Raw genomic sequence first — 17,639 nt, forward strand, 5'->3', positions numbered from 1 at the left:
TGGGAGGTGATGAGAAGAGGGTGATGCGCCGAAGTGACATGCTCAATTTCCCTCAAAGATGGTGCAGCCACAATAACATTTTTCCTGCTGATGGCGTCCATGTGTCTCTCCCTTTTCACTGGAGCTCTGTTACGCAGCGCGATGCGGTACGAGCGTGTGTGCACCTTCTGTTCCCTGAGCCGTCCCTGCCTTTCTGGGGAGGACGAGGTGCCCGGCCTTCCGTGGTTAGTTTAAGAAAAACACTCTCCCAGTGATCAGCGCCTGTATGAAGGAGATGTATGGTTTCAATTCTGTCCTTGAGCCATGGATCATTTAATGTTGTCAACACATATACATCCTTCTCAAACATCCCACTGAGAATTTCTAGGGACCGTAGACAGCTTAAAGCTAGCGTTACAGCAGCAGCCTCCTATTTGCTTTCAGATCCACGTGCATTTTTTAATACTAAAGCTTGCATAATTGCTGCTGAATTTCTAAGCAACTTCTTCAAAGGGACGGCGGCGCGTTAGCGGTGGGAGCACTGGTGGTGGAGCGGGAACAAGGCCTGTTGTTGGCTGCTCCGAGGCGGTGTCTGAGGAGCCCTGGAGAAGGGCAGGGTTGGGACCTCCCGGCTCGGCGTGTGTTTGAGCACGGTTTCTTCCTGACCGAGGGGCGGCTGGGATGCGCTCGCCAAACAGCCGCCGATGCTCGGTGCCTGCATTAAAAGCATTTTAGCGCTGCACATATCTTACCGGGGGAGCTTGCACCGACATCCTGCTTTGAAAAGTGGGCTAGGGCACCGCCAGCCTTTTTCCCTTTTTTCTTTTTTTCCTTTTCTCTCTCTCTTCCTCCCCCCCCCTCCCCAGGGTCTGGATGCGCCCAGAAGCACAATGAGATGCTACATGCCATGAAGATGACCCAGCAGGTGAAGGGTCCATCACAGGGCTGATGGAGGCAGGGCTATAAAAGGGGGGACAAGGTGATTCCTCAGGGTAAGAGGAGCACCTCCTGGTCTTTTCCAGCTGGTGGGAATGGAGTTGCAGCTAGGTGGGGACTAGTACCGTCTGGGTTTGAGTGTTGCAGTGGCTCTACAACTTCCCTCTGAGGTGGGAGGTTGTGCCGCTGTTCCACGGCAGTGCCGTCAGGCTCTGGTTGGCATGCCCATCCCCTCGGGGGCCAGTCCCCCTTGGGTAAAGGGCAGTGACCACCCCATGGAGTGGGCCACCCTCCTCTTTGTGAGCCGCCAGCTGCTCTCTCGGGTGGCAGGGGAAGGGTTCGATGTGAGGTGGTGACGGCCGCCGGCTGGCGCGTGAGAACAGGAGGGTTTGGGTTTGCTGGAGAACCTGCAGCAGCCGATCGCTGCTGGGAGCTCTGGATGAAGCTGGGTACCCAAAGGCTTCTGGTGCCTTTGGAAGCGTAGAAGGGCCGTGGGTGAGGATGGCTCCCTGGCTGCGCACCCAGCAGCAGGGCTCGGGGCTGCGGGGCTCTGCTGCAGACGTGGGAGGCAGCTCCTTCCTTCCTTCCCTCCCGAGGGAGGGCATTTCTGGGAGTGACACCGACCCGAGGCGTCCCCCTGTACCGAGGCGGCTGTCCCCTCTCCATCCCCCTGGCTGCCGCAGTGCCCCGCGCAGCGCCACGACAAAGGCACCTGGTCAGCCAAACTCCATTTACTGCATCTGTGTATTTATTATATCGGAGCCCAGGGTAATTACTTTACAACTCTGAACATTAAATATCATTTGTCTTATTCCAGTAGGTCCAAATCTTCATGAATTTTATCTGACGCTTGCTCCCTTCAATTATCTGCCATCAGAAAAAGTTTACCGTTGCTGCAAAAATATCAATTTGCCAGAGGTTGCAATACATTTACTCTCCACCTCTGTAATTTACAAACTTACATTCTATGATTAGAAAGAAAAATGGCTAATAGGAGAAATATTCATGCAAAATCGATACTGAATAAGATGCTGCCACCTTTTGGCTTAACCTAATTCTACATCTGGGGCCAAATTCAACCCTGGTGTAATTGCTTTGCTGGGAGAGGAGCGACGGCTGCCCGGGGGCGGGCTGCGAGGGACGGGGAGATGAAGCATCATCTGGGGGGCTCACCCCATGGCTGCGAACGGGGTGTGAGAAGCTGATGCTGTGGGGTTTGCGGGCTCCAGTAAGAGGAGATTTTCCATAGCTGTGCTTCTGCAGCAGAATTTTTCTTTCTGGCACATCCAGAGCCGAAGTGGAGGTTCCCAGCTGGTTTTTCTCTCCCTCCAGCCAGCCAGGAGGGTGTTCCCGGAGCTGCGTCCTGGGCACAGGGACCAGCGTTGGGCTGCGGGCTTGTGTCCGTGCTGACGCGCTGGGAAAGAGGGTCTGGGATCTGATGAGACTCGGCACATGGCTGAAGGTGTCCAAGCAGGCTTTGATCCAGTTAGACAGTTGATCTGAGCTTGTAGGCAACATCCACCCGTCCGTCTGCGGTAGGGTTAGACAGCACGCGACACAGCGGGACTTGCAGCACTGTCACTCTTGATAGCTATTGTATGTATTTATTCTTCAATTACGCGTCACTGCAATGGGCCGCGGAGCCCAAATACTGCTGTGCTTTCAAAAGAAAACAAAAAAGCATTTAATTTTTGTAGCAAAGATATTCCAAAGTGCTAAGCGCTACAGCAGAGCAGTTGCAACGCCGCTCTGTCTCCTTGCCCAATGACACAGGGTTTTTTTCAGCTGAATACCAGCAAGCGTGTGATTAAAAGCTCTTAGGATTCTGCGGTTGTGGGATTTCCAGCAGAACTTGCTATTTCTCTCATATCTTGCCCCTTTGTTTCCCCAAGTCCAGGGCAGAGTCTGAATTCGGTAATTGCCACCTGGATTTGCTTTGCTGTCTTCCCAAGGAACCCGTTTGAATAAATTGAATTGGCAAATGTATTGTTCAGCCGCAAAGCGTTGTGTCGGGAATAATGTAGGTATTACCAGTCTCTCTATTCCAGTGCTGAGCGCGCTGCCAGGGACCGCGAGCCGATGCAGGAGAGCTCCCTTTGAGCAGCTCCCTCCGTTCCCTCTTCAGAAAGAGGTGCACGTGTTTTTTTCGGCTGGTTGCTCCGTGCTCTAAAGCAAGAGCAGAAGGAGCTACTTGCAGCTCCCTCGGTGTGTGCAGAACTCTCCTCTTTGGGGGAATTTTCTGCTAGTAGGTTCCTGTGGCTTGTACTTGTGTTCCCTTCGCTAGGCGAGACTTGGGTGCAGCAGACACCTTGTTTTCCATGGAGCACCTGAGCAGTCAGTCTCTCTCAGTGCCAACAAACGACTGTGACAGCGGGGACAGGATCCCAGGACCCCCTCGAGGAGAGCTGTAACCAGTGGAAGATGGCACCGTGGCTCTGCAAGCCTTGTGGCCTCAGCTGTAGGGCGACCAGATTTCTGCAGGAGATGCAGAGGGCTCTCTCAGGTGAGTGGTTCCGCCGGGAAGATCACAGAATCACAGACTGGTCAGGGTTGGAAGGGGCCTTTGGAGATCATCTAGTCCAACCCCCCCTGCCAGAGCAGGGGCACCTACAGCAGGTTGGACAGGATGGTGTCCAGGCGGGTTTGGAATGTCTCTGGAGTCGGAGACGGGGCAGTGGCACCACCTCCTCCCTCAGCTGGCTCTGACAGCAAGGAGGGCTGCCCAGTTATTAAAATAAAAAAGCTCAGTGAGGGGATGTTAGCAATGGGGCTGCCAGGTGAGCAGGGTCCTGCAGAAGTTCCTTGGCCGAAGAGGTGACCCCGCCATGCGGGTTAGCAGTGACATGGTGCCACCTCGTGGCACAGGGCTCCGAATGTCACGCGTCCTTGTCTTTGTGGGATGGACACCTTTCCAAGGGTAGCATCACCCTGTGGGTGCTCCACCACCTCCCAGGGCTGCCTGGTGCCTCCAAGGACGTGTCTGCACCACGGGCTGGTAAAGGTCACCAGTAAATGGGTGGTTGGGACTGATGGGTGATGGGCTACTCCCTGGAAAATAAGGGAAATAATACTGCTGTCCTACCCCCTCATCTGAGTAGCGTTTGCAAAGCAGGGTACGACCCAAACTCAAAGTCATCGCTTTTGGAGATGGTTTATTTAGGGCCGTCTGCCCACTATGAGATCCATGCATTGAGGGGGTCTCCTCCCTGGCTCAGCTATCCCCCCTGGATCTATCCTTTTCCCTCTGGCTCCCAAGCTCTACCAGGACTCCCCTGACCACCCTCCCCTGCTAACCCGCAGGAGACCCACTCATCTGCATCAGAAATGGGTTTGGGCCCATTCTGTACCTACAGCATAAACCAAACCCTACTTAAGAGGGTGCAGGTTTATTTCTTATTGCTGTAAAACCAGAAAGAAGGATAGCTCTGTTTATCTATATTAAAAAATGAAAAATAAAGACAATGCTGAGGTTTGGCACTGCTGTTAAATCATCATCAGTTGAAGTACTTAAGGACAGAGTCTCAGTTTTCAGTGAAATGCTTTAATTTGAAACCAGCAATGCGATAAACAAGGAGATCTGGGGTCTAACTTGCCTTGCTGATTGATGGCATCGTGGCAGTGCCTGGGAAATCTGGGGCTCGGTAGTCACGGACTGGGTCCTGTTGTGCCGTTTGCAGTACGGCCCCAACCAAAAGCCAGTCGTTATCCCAGGGAGGTCTGCCACGGAGACCCCTAATCTGTTTTCTGCGAGGAATCGGCAGCTGACATCGTAAGACATCAGTGTTTGATCTGTGACCAGAAATCACCTGATAAAGGATTTATTTTTCCACGACTATTAGAAAGGCTATTGTAAGGTTCCTCACCCTTTGAGACAGCTTTTTCGGTGCTACGTGTCCTCTGTACCCGTCCCGCTGCCAGCTCGGCTGCCATCTGTGCTTCTTCCTTTTGGGTTGGGGCATTCCCAGACAGCAAAGCGCGTGGCCTCATTCTGCTGACTTTTTCTTCTTCCTACGGAAGAAGACCAAAAGCCTCTCCTTTATGAAAGGGTGCTCCTCTAAAAGGGGGTTGGAGATACTACGGGTACCAGAGGCAGCGGGAGGTAGGGTGGGCTTTACCTCTAAAACGCTAAAGCGGAGGTTTCCCCTGGAGGGCGAAGGGCTGGGGATTAGGAGCACTCGGTCTCTTTAATTGAAGAAGTTGAGTCTATAAAGCAACGAATTTTTTTTTTTTTTTTTTAAGTATAAGCCAAGGAGAGAATGTAACATTCTCGTACAGGTATGTATCACCAAAAATTTACCACCAGAGGAGGCCCTTTCCGGTTTAACTTCGTCATTTAGGAAGGGGGTTTTAAACAAGAGACTCTCGTATCGCAGAAGGGAGCTCATTGCTGGTATAACGGTGTCTGTGTAAATCCGGCAGCGTAAGAGCGGCTGCGGCGATGAGCCCTTAGGCTCTCAGCACGGATTTGCCAAGGAGCCTAAGGGCTGATACAGCCTGGAAACTCAATGGGATTTAGGTGCCTAAATGCATTAGGCTGCTTGGAAAATCCCGGACTTTGAAGTTAAAGTAGGCACTAACAAAAAAATGGCTAAAAAAAATTAAAATAATAAAAGTCGGGCTAACGCTGCTGTGAAGGCAGTGAGTGCTCTGAGTTTTGCACCCAAAACAAGGCAGCGGGAGGCGGCCACCAAAGGCAACCGAGGGGCACCACCAGCGTGAGGCTTCAGAACTCCATCGCCAATGTCTCCCGCCCCACCAGGAATTGCAGGATGGTCCCTCCGAACCATTTCCAAACCGATGGGTATCTCCTTGTGTGGGAATGGTCCAGGGCCCTTGGCTGGAAACATCCGCCTTGCGAGAGTGTATAAGAAAAACATTAAAAATGTCTTTTTTTTTTTCGTTGGGAAGAATCTTAGGACATTAAAAGTTGGAGAACTCATCTTCATTATTTCTCTTTAAAGTTACTTATGAATTGAGAATGGCTGTGCTCATATTTCTCTTTTATTCGCTATCTCCCCAGGCTAAAGTGTTGTCTATTTATCTTACAGATTAGATTACTTTTTATGGGGTTCTTGCTATTATATTTCACCTCTAACTTTGTTAGTTTGTGTTTGATATTAAATTATGTTGAATAAAATGGGCAGCTCAAGGACATTTTTCAGCTCCATCCCGAAATGAGGTTCTTAATCCTGTTTCTGGGTCTGCCCCTGTAGCCCAGCCCACGGGGACAGGGTCAGGTACGGAAGAAGGGTGGCAGAGGAGCGTTTGTATCAACTGTGGGCTTTGCAGGGTGAAGCTGCGGGAGAATCGTGCCTGTAAAACCAGTTGGTTCATGTACAGTGATTTTGGAGGCATCTCTTTAGAAACGGGTTCTAATAATATTGACATCATCACAAGATAAGATCCAGGACTAGTTAAATCACAGCCTCGCAACTCTGTGCTCCTTTGGGGATTAGAAGAAGTCGCCGAGCTGTCACTCTAAAGCTGATCATGGGCTCGTTTAACTATGTCATCCCCTAAGACAGCCCTTTCAATTATGTCAACCTGTCTGCTCTCCCTAGACTCTAATTTTAGAGCAGCAGTAGCTAATATTCTTGGAAAACTGATCCGCCTCCACAGATCTCTCCTCTCTGCCTGCTGCTGTTAACGGAGTATCCTGTGGGGAGATCGGACTGCTTTACTTCCCCTCCTGTAATAAACCTAATAAAAATAGGTACCATTAGGTTCCTTTGTGTGTGGTCTCTTTAAGACACTTATCTGAGCTATGTAATGGAGATGTCACTTCTCCTCCCACAGAGGGATCTGGCAGCACCACAGGGTCATTGCAATAAAAATAAAATTCAGTTTTAAAAGCCTGGTACAGAATTATGAGCTGAAAAGCGGGACGATGGGATTGGAGTTCAGAGACCTGGAAGAGGCAGATGTGAGCTGGAGTCACTCGAATGTTAATGTCACCAGCAGTGGCTCTGCAGCTGGACCAGCGAGCAGGATGCTCCCAGAAGGGGGAGGAGGACCGCAAGTGATGGGGTGGCCCCGGGGACACCAGGGACAAGGGACTTGTCCATGTCTTCTGGGTGGTGTTGGGAGGAGTCCGGGGTGCACGAGGTGGAGAGGAAGTGGACAGACATGGCTGTCTCAGCCATGGGCATCTCTGCGCTGTGCTGCCCGTCAAAACACATCTTGGTGGGACGGGGACAGCCTTGCCCCGAGAGATGGGATGGAGCCAGCCACGTCCCGGGCTCTCCATCCACGCTGTGGCCATAGCTGGCAGCGATGTGGGACTGCCGTCCCCTTGTCATCCCACGGATGTCCCCCTGCCCTCGCAGGCTGGCAGCACAGGGGGAAACGAAGCTCCTGTCCCATTTGGGTTTTCCTTTGTGTCTGCCACGGCATTCAAAAGCAGCAAGGACTTTCTCCAGACATGCAACTGGAATTGCCATGGCAGAGGGCATAGGGAAGGCCTTTGAAGATCACCTCTCTCTCTTCGGGGCAGCGTGACAGTCCCTTCGGCCGGGAGGAGTCTCCCTTGGCCATTGCTCCTCCGTGCTTGGCCTCTGCCAGGCTGGACTGGCCATACTGGAGGACAGTGGCGTGCAGGTCTGAGGCTGTCAGAGAATCTTCTGTTTTCCGCAGAGCAATTCCAGCCTTCTCCAAAATCATGACTCTTGGGGCCCTGGTTGAAGGAGCAAGCACCAGTGAAGCTGAGGAGGGCTGTGATCCTCTTCAGAGGTGTTTTATTCCCCCTTTAGGATGCAGTGTGGGTCCTCAGGCAGACCGTGCTGGCCAGGTGGGGTGGATGGGGGTGTTTAACCCCCAAAGAGCCACCAAGAGGCAATCCCAGGTCCCATGGGAGAGGAAGGGAAGGACAGAGAGCAGAACCACAGGACAAAGGAAAAAGCAATGGCTCTCCTCCTCCAAAAAAAAATAGAAAAGGAGTAAACGGTACGGAGGGAAAAAGAGGAGGTGGAGAAACGGTGCCGGGACAAGAGAGAGAGGTGACCCCCATCGATCCCACCTGGCATCACCGCTCTGGTGGCAAAGGCCAGGCCTTCCCTTTGCAGATCAGGCTGTATAAAACCCACACGCCACGGGGTGCCGGGGAACGATACCTCCTCCAGACTTCAGCAAGTTAGTTACACACAGCTTTCCTTTCATAAATCCATGTTGGCTGCCCTTAATCAAATTCTGCTTCTCAAGCACTTTCCCTTGCTAATTCCCCCCGAATCAATTCTAACCCACCTATCCCCCATGTCGCTAAGCTAGCCAGCCTCTAATCGCACGCTGCACTGTGTGATCCTTTCCCGAGTAATACGGGGTTCGGCACTTTCCTCCGGTTCTCAGCAGCCTAACCTGTCAGGAGCAACCTTCTAAAAATATCACTAAAGACCTCGGCTAATTTCTAATCCTCGTTTCTATTAAGACGGCTGCCTGTACTATGTGGGCTTCTAGACTTGGGATTTACAGTCTGCCTTAAGAGAGTATAATCTGCGCAGAGCCACTTCTGTTGTTATCCATAGGCAAACTCCTCCCTTCCCCACCGCAAGAGATGATCCCTTTGCCAGCGGCTCTCCAGTCCGCAGGGCAGCATCAGCCAGCGAAGCCACCAGCCTCTTCCTCTCCGCCCAGCTCGCCCCGGGGCCATCACTGGGGTCCCACTCCTCCGGGGTGCTGGGTAGGTGCTTTGTACGAGAAAAATCAGCCCTCGAGCTCAGCAGGGCAAGCGATTTTCTTTGCACTTCCCAAGTTCTTGAGTGGTGTGTAAACAGTACAATGGGGCTGATGTATAGATGCATAATGCAGCGAGGGTCTTGAAGTACCTGGTATAACTGGACTTTCTATCATTGTTCGGGTATTTTTTGCTGTTTCTTCCTTCTTTTTAACACTCTCTGAGTACTGCCTCCAGCTCTGGAGTCCCCAACATAAGAAGGACATGGACCTGCTGGAGCATGTCCAGAGGAGAGCCACGAGGATGATCCGAGGGCTGGAGCACCTCTCCTATGAGGAGAGGCTGAGAGAGTTGGGGCTGTTCAGCCTGGAGAAGAGAAGGCTCCGGGGAGATCTTCTTGCGGCCTTCCAGTCCCTAAAGGGGGCCTACAGAAGAGCTGGGGAAGGATTTTACTGGCATGTAGCAATAGGACGAGGGGGAATGGCTTTAAACTGGAAGAGGGCAGGTTCAGATTGAACATTAGGAAGAAGTTTGTCACTCTGAGGCTGGTGCAGCACTGGCCCAGGTTGCCCAGAGAGGTTGTTGAGGCCCCATCCCTGGAGGTGTTCAAGGCCAGGCTGGATGTGGCCTTGGGCAACCTGGGCTGGGGGGAGGTGTCCCTGTCATGGCAGGGGGGTTGGAACTCGATGATCTTCAAGGTCCTTTCCAACCTAAACCATTCTATGATTCTATGTTTTTTCATCTTTTTAACACTCCCTCATCCCCTACTCTCAAAACCAACCAGGTCAGATGAGGAAAGTGGGCGAGAGTGGCTCTGGCTGCCCACCGCCACCCCAGTAGACGCCAGGTAAATGGCTCAGCTCAGGCAAGGGAAATCCTTTCAATCACACGCCATTGGCCAAGGGAACCCTGTGGAAGGTGCTGCACAACTGTGTTGTCAAGTACCGGGCATGTCTGTGTGCTAAAAGGAGCACCGGCTGCTGAGGCTCTCCCTGGGCTTGAGACCACCAGCGTTTGCCCGGAACGTGAGGCGAGAGGCAGGTTCTGCTGGCAGGGAGGAGGTCAGCCAAGGGCACAGCCGAAGGACATGACGGTCAGCAGGTGAACAGCACAACGTCTGATGGAAACATCTACCACAGCTGCAGAACGCTCTTCTGGGACACAGCTGGACAACGATGGCTCTAACTTACACATTCAAAGCAGCGTCAGCCCCGTTCCTTCAGCTGCTGGTTACACAGACACGGCGAGAAGAAACTGTCTAAATCAAAGGACAACATGGCTTTGAAGGCAGGTGGCCAGGGAAACCTTTAAACTAGAAACTTGAAGCTGTCTTTTCATAATGAGAGCACTGAGGTTGTGCCTTCTGATGGGAATAAACTGCCTTTAACGTTGGGTTTGGTTTGTTTATGGAGGGAATTACAGGAAGTAGTTAAATGTTTAATAGAAGCTTGAATTGAATGACCCAGAAGGTCTCTCCTCACATCAGTCTCCAAAGTCTATGTGTCTACAGCCATGCCGGGCAGAGGGGCAGGACTCGACCCGCTTGGCACTGCTCCCAGGCCTGAGCTGGCATCTCCCTGGGGGCCTATGGCACCCTCCAGGGTGTCCCCAGGGCGGGTTGGGGAAGCTCCAGTGTCCTCTGGAGCAAACCAGTCCGACACAGGCTTTTCAGGGGCACTCTCCCATGTGTCCCTATTTGAGAGGTGTCCCATGGCCAGGACAGCCCCGCACCCTCATCCCTTTACGCGCCGGCACAACAGCGTGTTCACAGCAGTGGGACTGCTTGTGTCACGTGGACGTGATCTCCTGGGGAAGCTGGAGAGGCCTTTGTCTTCATCATCACCGCCTCTCTCACCACCTCCCTGAACTCATCTCCATGCTCTTCCCCATGCCCTGTTGCCATCCCTTGCTGTTCCCCCATCCCCTTTCCCATCCTCATGCCCATCCTCATCCCCTTCCCCATCCCTATCCTCATGCCCATCCCCATGCTCACAGAAACATAGAATGGTTTGGGTTGGAAGGGACCTTGAAGACCATCGAGTTCCACCCCCTGCCCTGGGCAGGGCCACCTCCCCCCAGCCCAGGTTGCTCCAAGCCCAGTCCAACCGGGCCGTGAACACCTCCAGGGATGGGGCAGCCACAGCTTCTCAGGGCAACCGGGTAACCTCATCCCCATCTCCATCTCCATGCTCATCTCCATCCCCACGCCCATCCCCATTCCCACGCTATCTCCATGCCTATCCCCATCCCCATCTCCATGCCTATGTCCATCCCCATGCTCATCCCTATGCCCATGCCCATCTCCGTCCCCATGACCACGCCCACTCCCCCGCCACTTCCCCGCCCACCCCTGCTCTGCCCCGTCACGGCCCCGCCCCCGCCGCATGACTCAGCACGCCCCCCCCCTCCCGCCGATTGGCCGCCCGCCTGGGACGCGTGACTTCCTGCGACTGGAGGGCGGGAGGGCTCTATTGGCTCGGTCCTCCGTGACGTCATCCGCGGTGGCCGGGAGCGTGACTCAGCACGTGGGCTGCGTCAGTGGCGGCCGGAGACCGGAGACCGGAGACCGGAGACCGCAGACTGCTGTTCGCCGTCATGGAGCTGCCGGGGCTGGGCCGGTGCTGCGCGGAGCGGGGCTGCCGGCGGCTGGGTGAGCAGCAGGCGCGGCGCAGGGCCGGGAGCCGCCGGCGGGGCCACTGCCCGGGCTGCTCCCTAGAGGCAGGCGGGCTCCGAGCCCTGGGCAGCACTGGGGAGGGACGGGCGGCCTGTGTCCGGGGGGGGGGGGGGGAAGGGGGGGCCGCGGTCCCGCAGGCCGGGGCTGCGCAGGGGTGCTCGGGCTGGTGCAGACACCAGCGCTGCCTCCCTAATCCCCCTCCCGCGGGCCCGGAGAAAGGGGAGTAGCGGATCCCGGTGCGTTTGGTGCCCGTGTGCTGTTGCACTGCTCAGGGGCGCTTCTCAGAGAGTATAAATACTGCCCGCTCCGGGCTTTGGGTTTTGAACTTCAGCTCCTGCCTGATGCCTCACGAAACGCTTCAGCACTCAAGGAGCTCCAGAGGTGTTTATGGCTTGCGTTAGTCTAGCACTGAATAAAAAGAGAGAGAACTTACCACTCTTAATTTTTTAGTTTTAATATTAATGAATCATAAAATCGTAGGATGCTTTGGGTTGGAAGGGACCTTAAAGATCATCTACTTCCACCCCCCTGCCATGGGCAGGGACGCCTTCCACTAGAAGGTGTTGCTCCAAGCCCCGTCCAGCCTGGCCTTGAACACCTCCAAGGGTGAAAAAGAATATCCTTTCTCTAGAGACAATTAGATTGTCACTACACAAAAATTTGCTTTAGAACTTATTTGTAGTCTTTTGCAAGTGCTCTTACAGCTGTTAGCTCTGCTCCACGAGAATCTGTTTTTCTGTTTTTTATTCTTTTCCCAGATTTCCTTCCCCTGAAATGCGATGCGTGCGAGGAAGTTTTCTGTAAAGATCACATCCGTTACGATGACCACAAATGTAGCTCTGCCTACAAGAAAGTAAGTTCCTATACACAAGTGGCTAATTCACGCAGCGGAATTGCTAAGTCATGTATAAAGGCTGCTCTGAAACTTGACCTGTGGTTTCAGTAAAAGCGGATGGGAGAACCGCAAGATATTACTGATACTGCTGAATTTCAAATATATAGAAATACAACATTTCAGAGGTCAGTGCTGCTAGATTCTGGTTTCTTTTACTTACACCGCATCGTCCCAGAGAGGAGTGGTTTGTGTTTTAAGTAATCTGTTGTGGCCTAAAAATTCTGCAGCCTCAGTCCTTCAAGTTGAAGGGCAACAAACATGAAATTACAGAAGAAATAAATAGAATAAGTGGGGCCAAGCTTTGCTCTCTGGCCCAGGCTTGGGCTTTGAATATTCAAAGGCTGTAATTCCAGAAAGCCTAGAAGCATATTTAAAGTCAACCTACCGAATATGTTGCTACAAATGGATTTGGGAAGGCATGCCTGACTATTTTTTGGATAATGATTTGCAGTTACCTTTATGAAGTGTACCTGTAAGAGCATTAGTAAATGCGTAGGACACAAACTGCTTGTGAATACACTACTGTCACCCATGGGTAAGAGAAGGGGAAGGACAGAAGAATAATTGGATGTGACATCTAATCCGTGTTGTATGTTCCTAGAACGTGCAGGTTCCAGTGTGTCCTCTCTGTAACGCACCTGTCCCAATCCAGAAGGGGGAAATACCCGATGTGGTAGTTGGAGCCCACATGGATAAGGACTGCAAATACAATCCAGCACAGCAAAAGCAGCGGGTAAGGAAACTGCTGTTGAAATCTAAACTGGCTGCCTAATGCTTCTGAAGTTTGGTCTTCTGATGGCACAATGTGTAGAGGCTTGCTCTGCTTCATCTTAGTTCTAAGGGCACTTGAGCATTTGTGCTTCAGCGTGGTCACTACTTGGGAAGCTGATCACAGAAAGCAAGCAAGCATTGCCGACTTCTTGTCCTCTGTTATTTAGATCTTCACAAACAAGTGCTTAAAGCCAGGCTGCAAAAGGAAAGAGATGATGAAGTTAGTTTGTGAACAGTGCAGTGGCAACTTCTGCATCAAACATCGGCATCCTCTGGATCACGACTGTAAAGGGAGCAGCCATCCTACCTCCAAGGCAGGGTAAGCTGCATTTATGGTATTTTGAGCTCAAGCTGAAATTTCAGAGCTAGTGCCAGGGACTGGTGTAGAGCTCAGACCAGTAGGGAATTCCGTAAACTACCGGTCACTTCAATAAACCAGCTGCTATTTTGTCTTTGTTTTTTGGGCCTAATTTCTGAAAATCTGTGAGCCAAGGTAAAAGCTTCCTGTCAGGTGCCTGCCTTCAGCTCTTCCAGGCTTACCTATCTTGATAGCGTGACTCTCAGTGACTCCTAACTGTGAATAGACACTGGCCAGCACAAGGACTCTTTGGGGTCTGGATCTCAATACTAGAATTCTAAAGTTTTTTTCTAGCACCTTGAAGTAACAAAGAACAAAATCAATTTCTTGCCAAGCAAAGTTTAAACTTAGTTTTAATAAAAATCTGTCACTTGCAGGCAGATGTACCTTCCTTGTTCTGGGCAATAGGGCTGTAGGACTCGTGTGACAGATGCAGATAATTAAACTGGATGGAAGAGTGAAACTAGTGGCAGTGTGCATAGGAGGTGCTGAGCCTGGTTGTCTTTCTTTGTAGATATGCAGCTCTGGTGAGAGCCTCTCAAACCACCTTCAAGTCAACGGGAGCAATTGGAGTGCCATCTAATGGGAATCTTCCGCACAACAGGTATAAGCTGTAGACTAAGAAAAGACAAACAAGAGTGTTTAAAAATAGTCTTGTGTCAACACAGCGTAGGAGTGCCACTGTCATACCATGAACTACTCTAGAGTTGGTAGTTGACCTTTGATCAGTGTTGGGAATGTGGCAGAGAGATTCTGACAGCCCAAGTAAATCTTTACTTCTCCGCACTGTAGTCATTAAAATAGCTATATAGACACAAGCATTAGGACATCAAATTGTAACAGCAGGCTGGTCTCCCACCTGCTCAGTGTGAGGCTTGGTCAAGTTCTGGAAAAATGGAATGTCATCAGAATGCTGAGGAAAGTGTAGCAAGCATCTGAATTAAAATAAATGACCCCATGCCCTTCCCTGCCACGGTGTGTCTCTGTGTGACTGGAAGCTTTAGTTGTGTAACTCTTACAGTGCCTTCTTATGTCTTTCAGATGCAGATAGTAGAGGCTCTTCACATCTGGATCAGATCTCTGTCTACTTTAAAGTTAATTTTGTCTATGGGTCTTTAAAATTTTCTATGCAGTTAACTTATTTTTGTACCATAACATTTTATGCATTCAATAAACTGTCACCCTTTCCAAATCATCTTTATTTGTTCCTATATTTGGAATAAGAGCTGTAGTACTATGAAAAATACTTGGTGGAGGAAACTGGGGAATGGTGGTAGGAAGAAGATTCAAATTAATAGGAAACACAGCCAGCTTTGTTTAGGTCCTGCTAAATCTGAACTGTGAGTTTCCTAAGATGAAAGTCCGAAATACAAGCTACTGTCATGTCCCAATCCTTCTGGAAATGAACGGGCACACAGTGTGGCATTCTGCTTGACAAACAGTGTACATCAACATGAAGCCAGTTTTATATAAGCTGCCTTTTGGTTTCGGAATGTCATTGTGAGTACTTGATTTATAAAGCCATACCTAGTTTTTCTAAGCCCTCCCTTAGCAATTCACTGAAGGCTAGTGCTCACAGAAGCATTCATGTTATAGTTCTTCATAATTTATTGCCCTTTAGATAGAAACCTAGATTTGAATGGGTACTTTTTGCAGTTGGAGTAAAAAGGAAGCCAGAGAAAGCAGCATTAACTGTCCCATGTGATGAGAATGAGGCCAAAATACAGACTTGTAAGGCTACTCTTGCTGTCTTCCCGAAAAGCTTAAACCAGTGAAGACAACAGATAGGATCCATCTATTATCTCAATCCGCTGTCTTGGCTCTTTAAAACTGCATGAATATCCAGCTGCTTAGCTTGAGGCCTGAAATATTGTAAGTTGATGAAATGGAAATGTGCCATTAATGAACAATGCTAATTCCCCAGCTGGGATCTAAGTAGACCTCTCATCCAGCTAATTGTGAGAAAAATGCCAAGGCTTACCGGCGATGTCAGGGGGTCAAGACCTCAATTTCATGTGTCATTGGAGCCATTCCTCTGCTCACTGGGGCTGGCGGGCTGGAGTGTTGGCTTAGGACTAACTGAAGGGTAATTGCAGTCCCTGGAATCACCTGCAGCAGTGAGTGCCCAGCGCTGTTCTGCTGGGGTGGGAGGATGAGCAGTTTGCTTAGCGGAGAATGTGCTGTTTCGTGACATGGGAAAAAATCATCGTTGATAATACTGCATGAGATGTGAGCGTAAGTGCAGTTAAAGCATGTGCTCTGTAGGGCCTTGAGGTGTACTGCAGTTGTGTGAAGACTGTTGTGTGCCTCTTGTTTCTCCTAGACTTAAACCTTAGAGTACAAAAGCTGCCTAAAGAGGAAATGTGGATTTATAGTCCTTCACGGGGATAGAGTGTAAACAATCAACGTGCTGACTTGTAGGCCTTTTATCAGAAAGGGCAGAGATGATGTAATTTCTGGCAAACACACACTCAAAAATATCTGTGCTATCCTATATTCACGTTTGCCCCAATGTGATTTCTTCTCATCCAGGAGAAGTTTTTTGAGAACGATCAAAGCTCTGTGGAAGGCTGTAGTTGGCCAAACTGAATATGTAGCATAGGTATGAGTTACCACTGCTAATTCCATATCGTCTAATTTTATGCAATTGTGTACTCAAAATTGTGATTTGACAGTATCTGTAGTACTGTGTTTCACCACGGGATGTCACAATAGGATATGTAGTAAAACAACCATTATTTTAGGAATTCTAAACACAGGAAACATGCTTTCCCTATTCACATTGGAACAAAAGCTTAAATTACAACTCCAATTTTAGATACCACCACCTAGTGATTATCCTGTGTGCCCTAACGCTGTAATTCAGCCCAAGCGCATTGCTACAGTATTTCGACTTCTGTAATCTTTCTGTACGATATATAATCGGCCACGTGTTCCCAAATGATGCTATGCACCCCACTGGTGAAATGGGACGGGGTTTCCACTGGAGAGCAGCAGCAGATGCTGCCCGTGGTGTGAGGACAGGGACCAGTGCTGAGAGGCTCTGCCCAGCCCAGCAGCGACGGGTGGGGGACAGGATTGGCATCCTGTGGCGTGGGGAGGAGGTGGAAGAAGAGGACAGGGGGGAGGTGTGACCCTGGTTGGGACAGGAGAAGCAGCAGAGGTGTAAGGTTTACCTCTTCCCCTCGGTGCCTATAACAGCATGGGGAGCTGTTGCCACCAGCGCCTACCACCACAGCCAGCATCTCAGCTGCTACTGGGATCAAAACAAATGGAAAGGAAAACACTGTTTCAGGTTGTCATGAAAAAAAAGCGCTCCATCTATGTGTTTGTTGTCAGTAAATATTTTTGCCCTTAAATTACCAAGGAGAAATGGAAATGTTTGTGCACATGGTATTTATAGAAAATGAAAACATGGAAACCAATTTGTTCCCTGGAAACCCTGTCCTCAGAGATGTTTTCTCGTCCTCCCAAACCGCAGTGTCCGCCTCTTCCCAGCACGTTCCCTCTGACCGGATCAGGGCAGCAGATAACGCTGTCTCAGCCACGGAGCCTTTAGGATCTGCTGCCTGAAGGGGATCCCCACCGTTCTCCGGAGGTGCATCTCTGTGAGAGCAGCTCATGTGGCTCCACGGGGAGAGGCGCGGGCTGGTGGCAGCCGGCAGCACCCCGGCTTGTGTGGGGGCACCGGGGCCGGTGTCTCACCCGCTGCCCTTCGCGGGGAGGGGAGGGCCCTCTCAGAACCTGGGGGGTCCCTGTCAGGGTGTGAGGGGATCCCTGTTGGGCCCTGGGGGATGCCTCTCAGGGCATGGGTAGATCCCTATCAGAACCTGTATGGATTCCTGTCAGAACCTGCGTGGATCCCTGTCGGGGTGCGGGTGGACTCCTGTCAGGCCGTGGGTGGATCCCTGTCGGGCCGCGGGTGGATCCCTGAGGTCAGGGGTCAATCCCTGAGGTCAGGCCGCGGGTAGATCCCAGTCGGGCCCTGCGGGAACCCGGCGCCCGGCGGGGATCACCCAGGCAACGGGGGGCGGGACAACCCCTGTGGCCCCGCCCCTCACGCAGGAGGCGGGGTCTGATTCCGTGGCGGATCTCGGCGCGGAAAGGTGACGTCAAGCGCGCCTCCAAAAGCCGGCGGAGGGCTCTTTCAGCACGCGTGTTCCAGGTGGGCGCTTTAAGCCCGAACGTGGCTTTCTATTGGCCGCCCAGGGGATTGGCATGCCGAGGGCCAACCAGACGCCTGCGCTCTCTCCTTGTAGCCAGTGAGAGGGAGGGGGCGGGCTGCGGCGCCAAGCGTGGGGCTCAGTTAAATGTGCAGAGGAGGCGGGTCCCAGAGGTGCGTGCGGGGGGCCCGCGTGCT

At 51.5% G+C, this 17,639-nt stretch overlaps 2 protein-coding genes across 6 annotated transcripts in view; both read left to right on the forward strand.

The window, feature by feature from the left end:
* Window positions 1-11,134: 11,134 nt before the first annotated feature.
* On the forward strand, window positions 11,135-14,468 carry ZFAND2A (zinc finger AN1-type containing 2A; the record flags this gene model as incomplete). 3 transcript variants are annotated; one of them, XM_082490392.1, is made up of 6 exons in its annotated part: window positions 11,135-11,231; window positions 12,014-12,108; window positions 12,752-12,883; window positions 13,089-13,240; window positions 13,794-13,883; window positions 14,321-14,468. In XM_082490392.1, exons 1-6 carry the CDS (start codon window positions 11,177-11,179, stop codon window positions 14,328-14,330), a joined length of 534 nt encoding a protein of 177 aa, XP_082346518.1. In that variant the 5' UTR covers window positions 11,135-11,176. The 3 variants fall into 3 exon arrangements, with proteins under 3 accessions (XP_082346518.1, XP_082346519.1, XP_082346517.1); XM_082490393.1 differs by lacking the exon at window positions 13,794-13,883; XM_082490391.1 differs by lacking the exon at window positions 14,321-14,468 and having other exon boundaries at window positions 13,794-13,896.
* A 3,017-nt stretch (window positions 14,469-17,485) lies between these two features.
* CHLSN (cholesin) overlaps window positions 17,486-17,639 on the forward strand; it is a 152,323-nt gene continuing 152,169 nt past the window's right edge. For all 3 annotated transcript variants that reach the window (XM_082490388.1, XM_082490389.1, XM_082490387.1), the window contains exon 1: window positions 17,486-17,615. The gene's annotated coding sequence lies outside the window, so the exon portion shown is untranslated. The remainder of the gene's footprint in view (window positions 17,616-17,639) is intronic.

This window comes from Vanellus vanellus (genome assembly GCF_965231255.1).
Source record: "Vanellus vanellus genome assembly, chromosome: 14".
Classification (NCBI taxonomy): Eukaryota; Metazoa; Chordata; class Aves; order Charadriiformes; family Charadriidae; genus Vanellus; species Vanellus vanellus.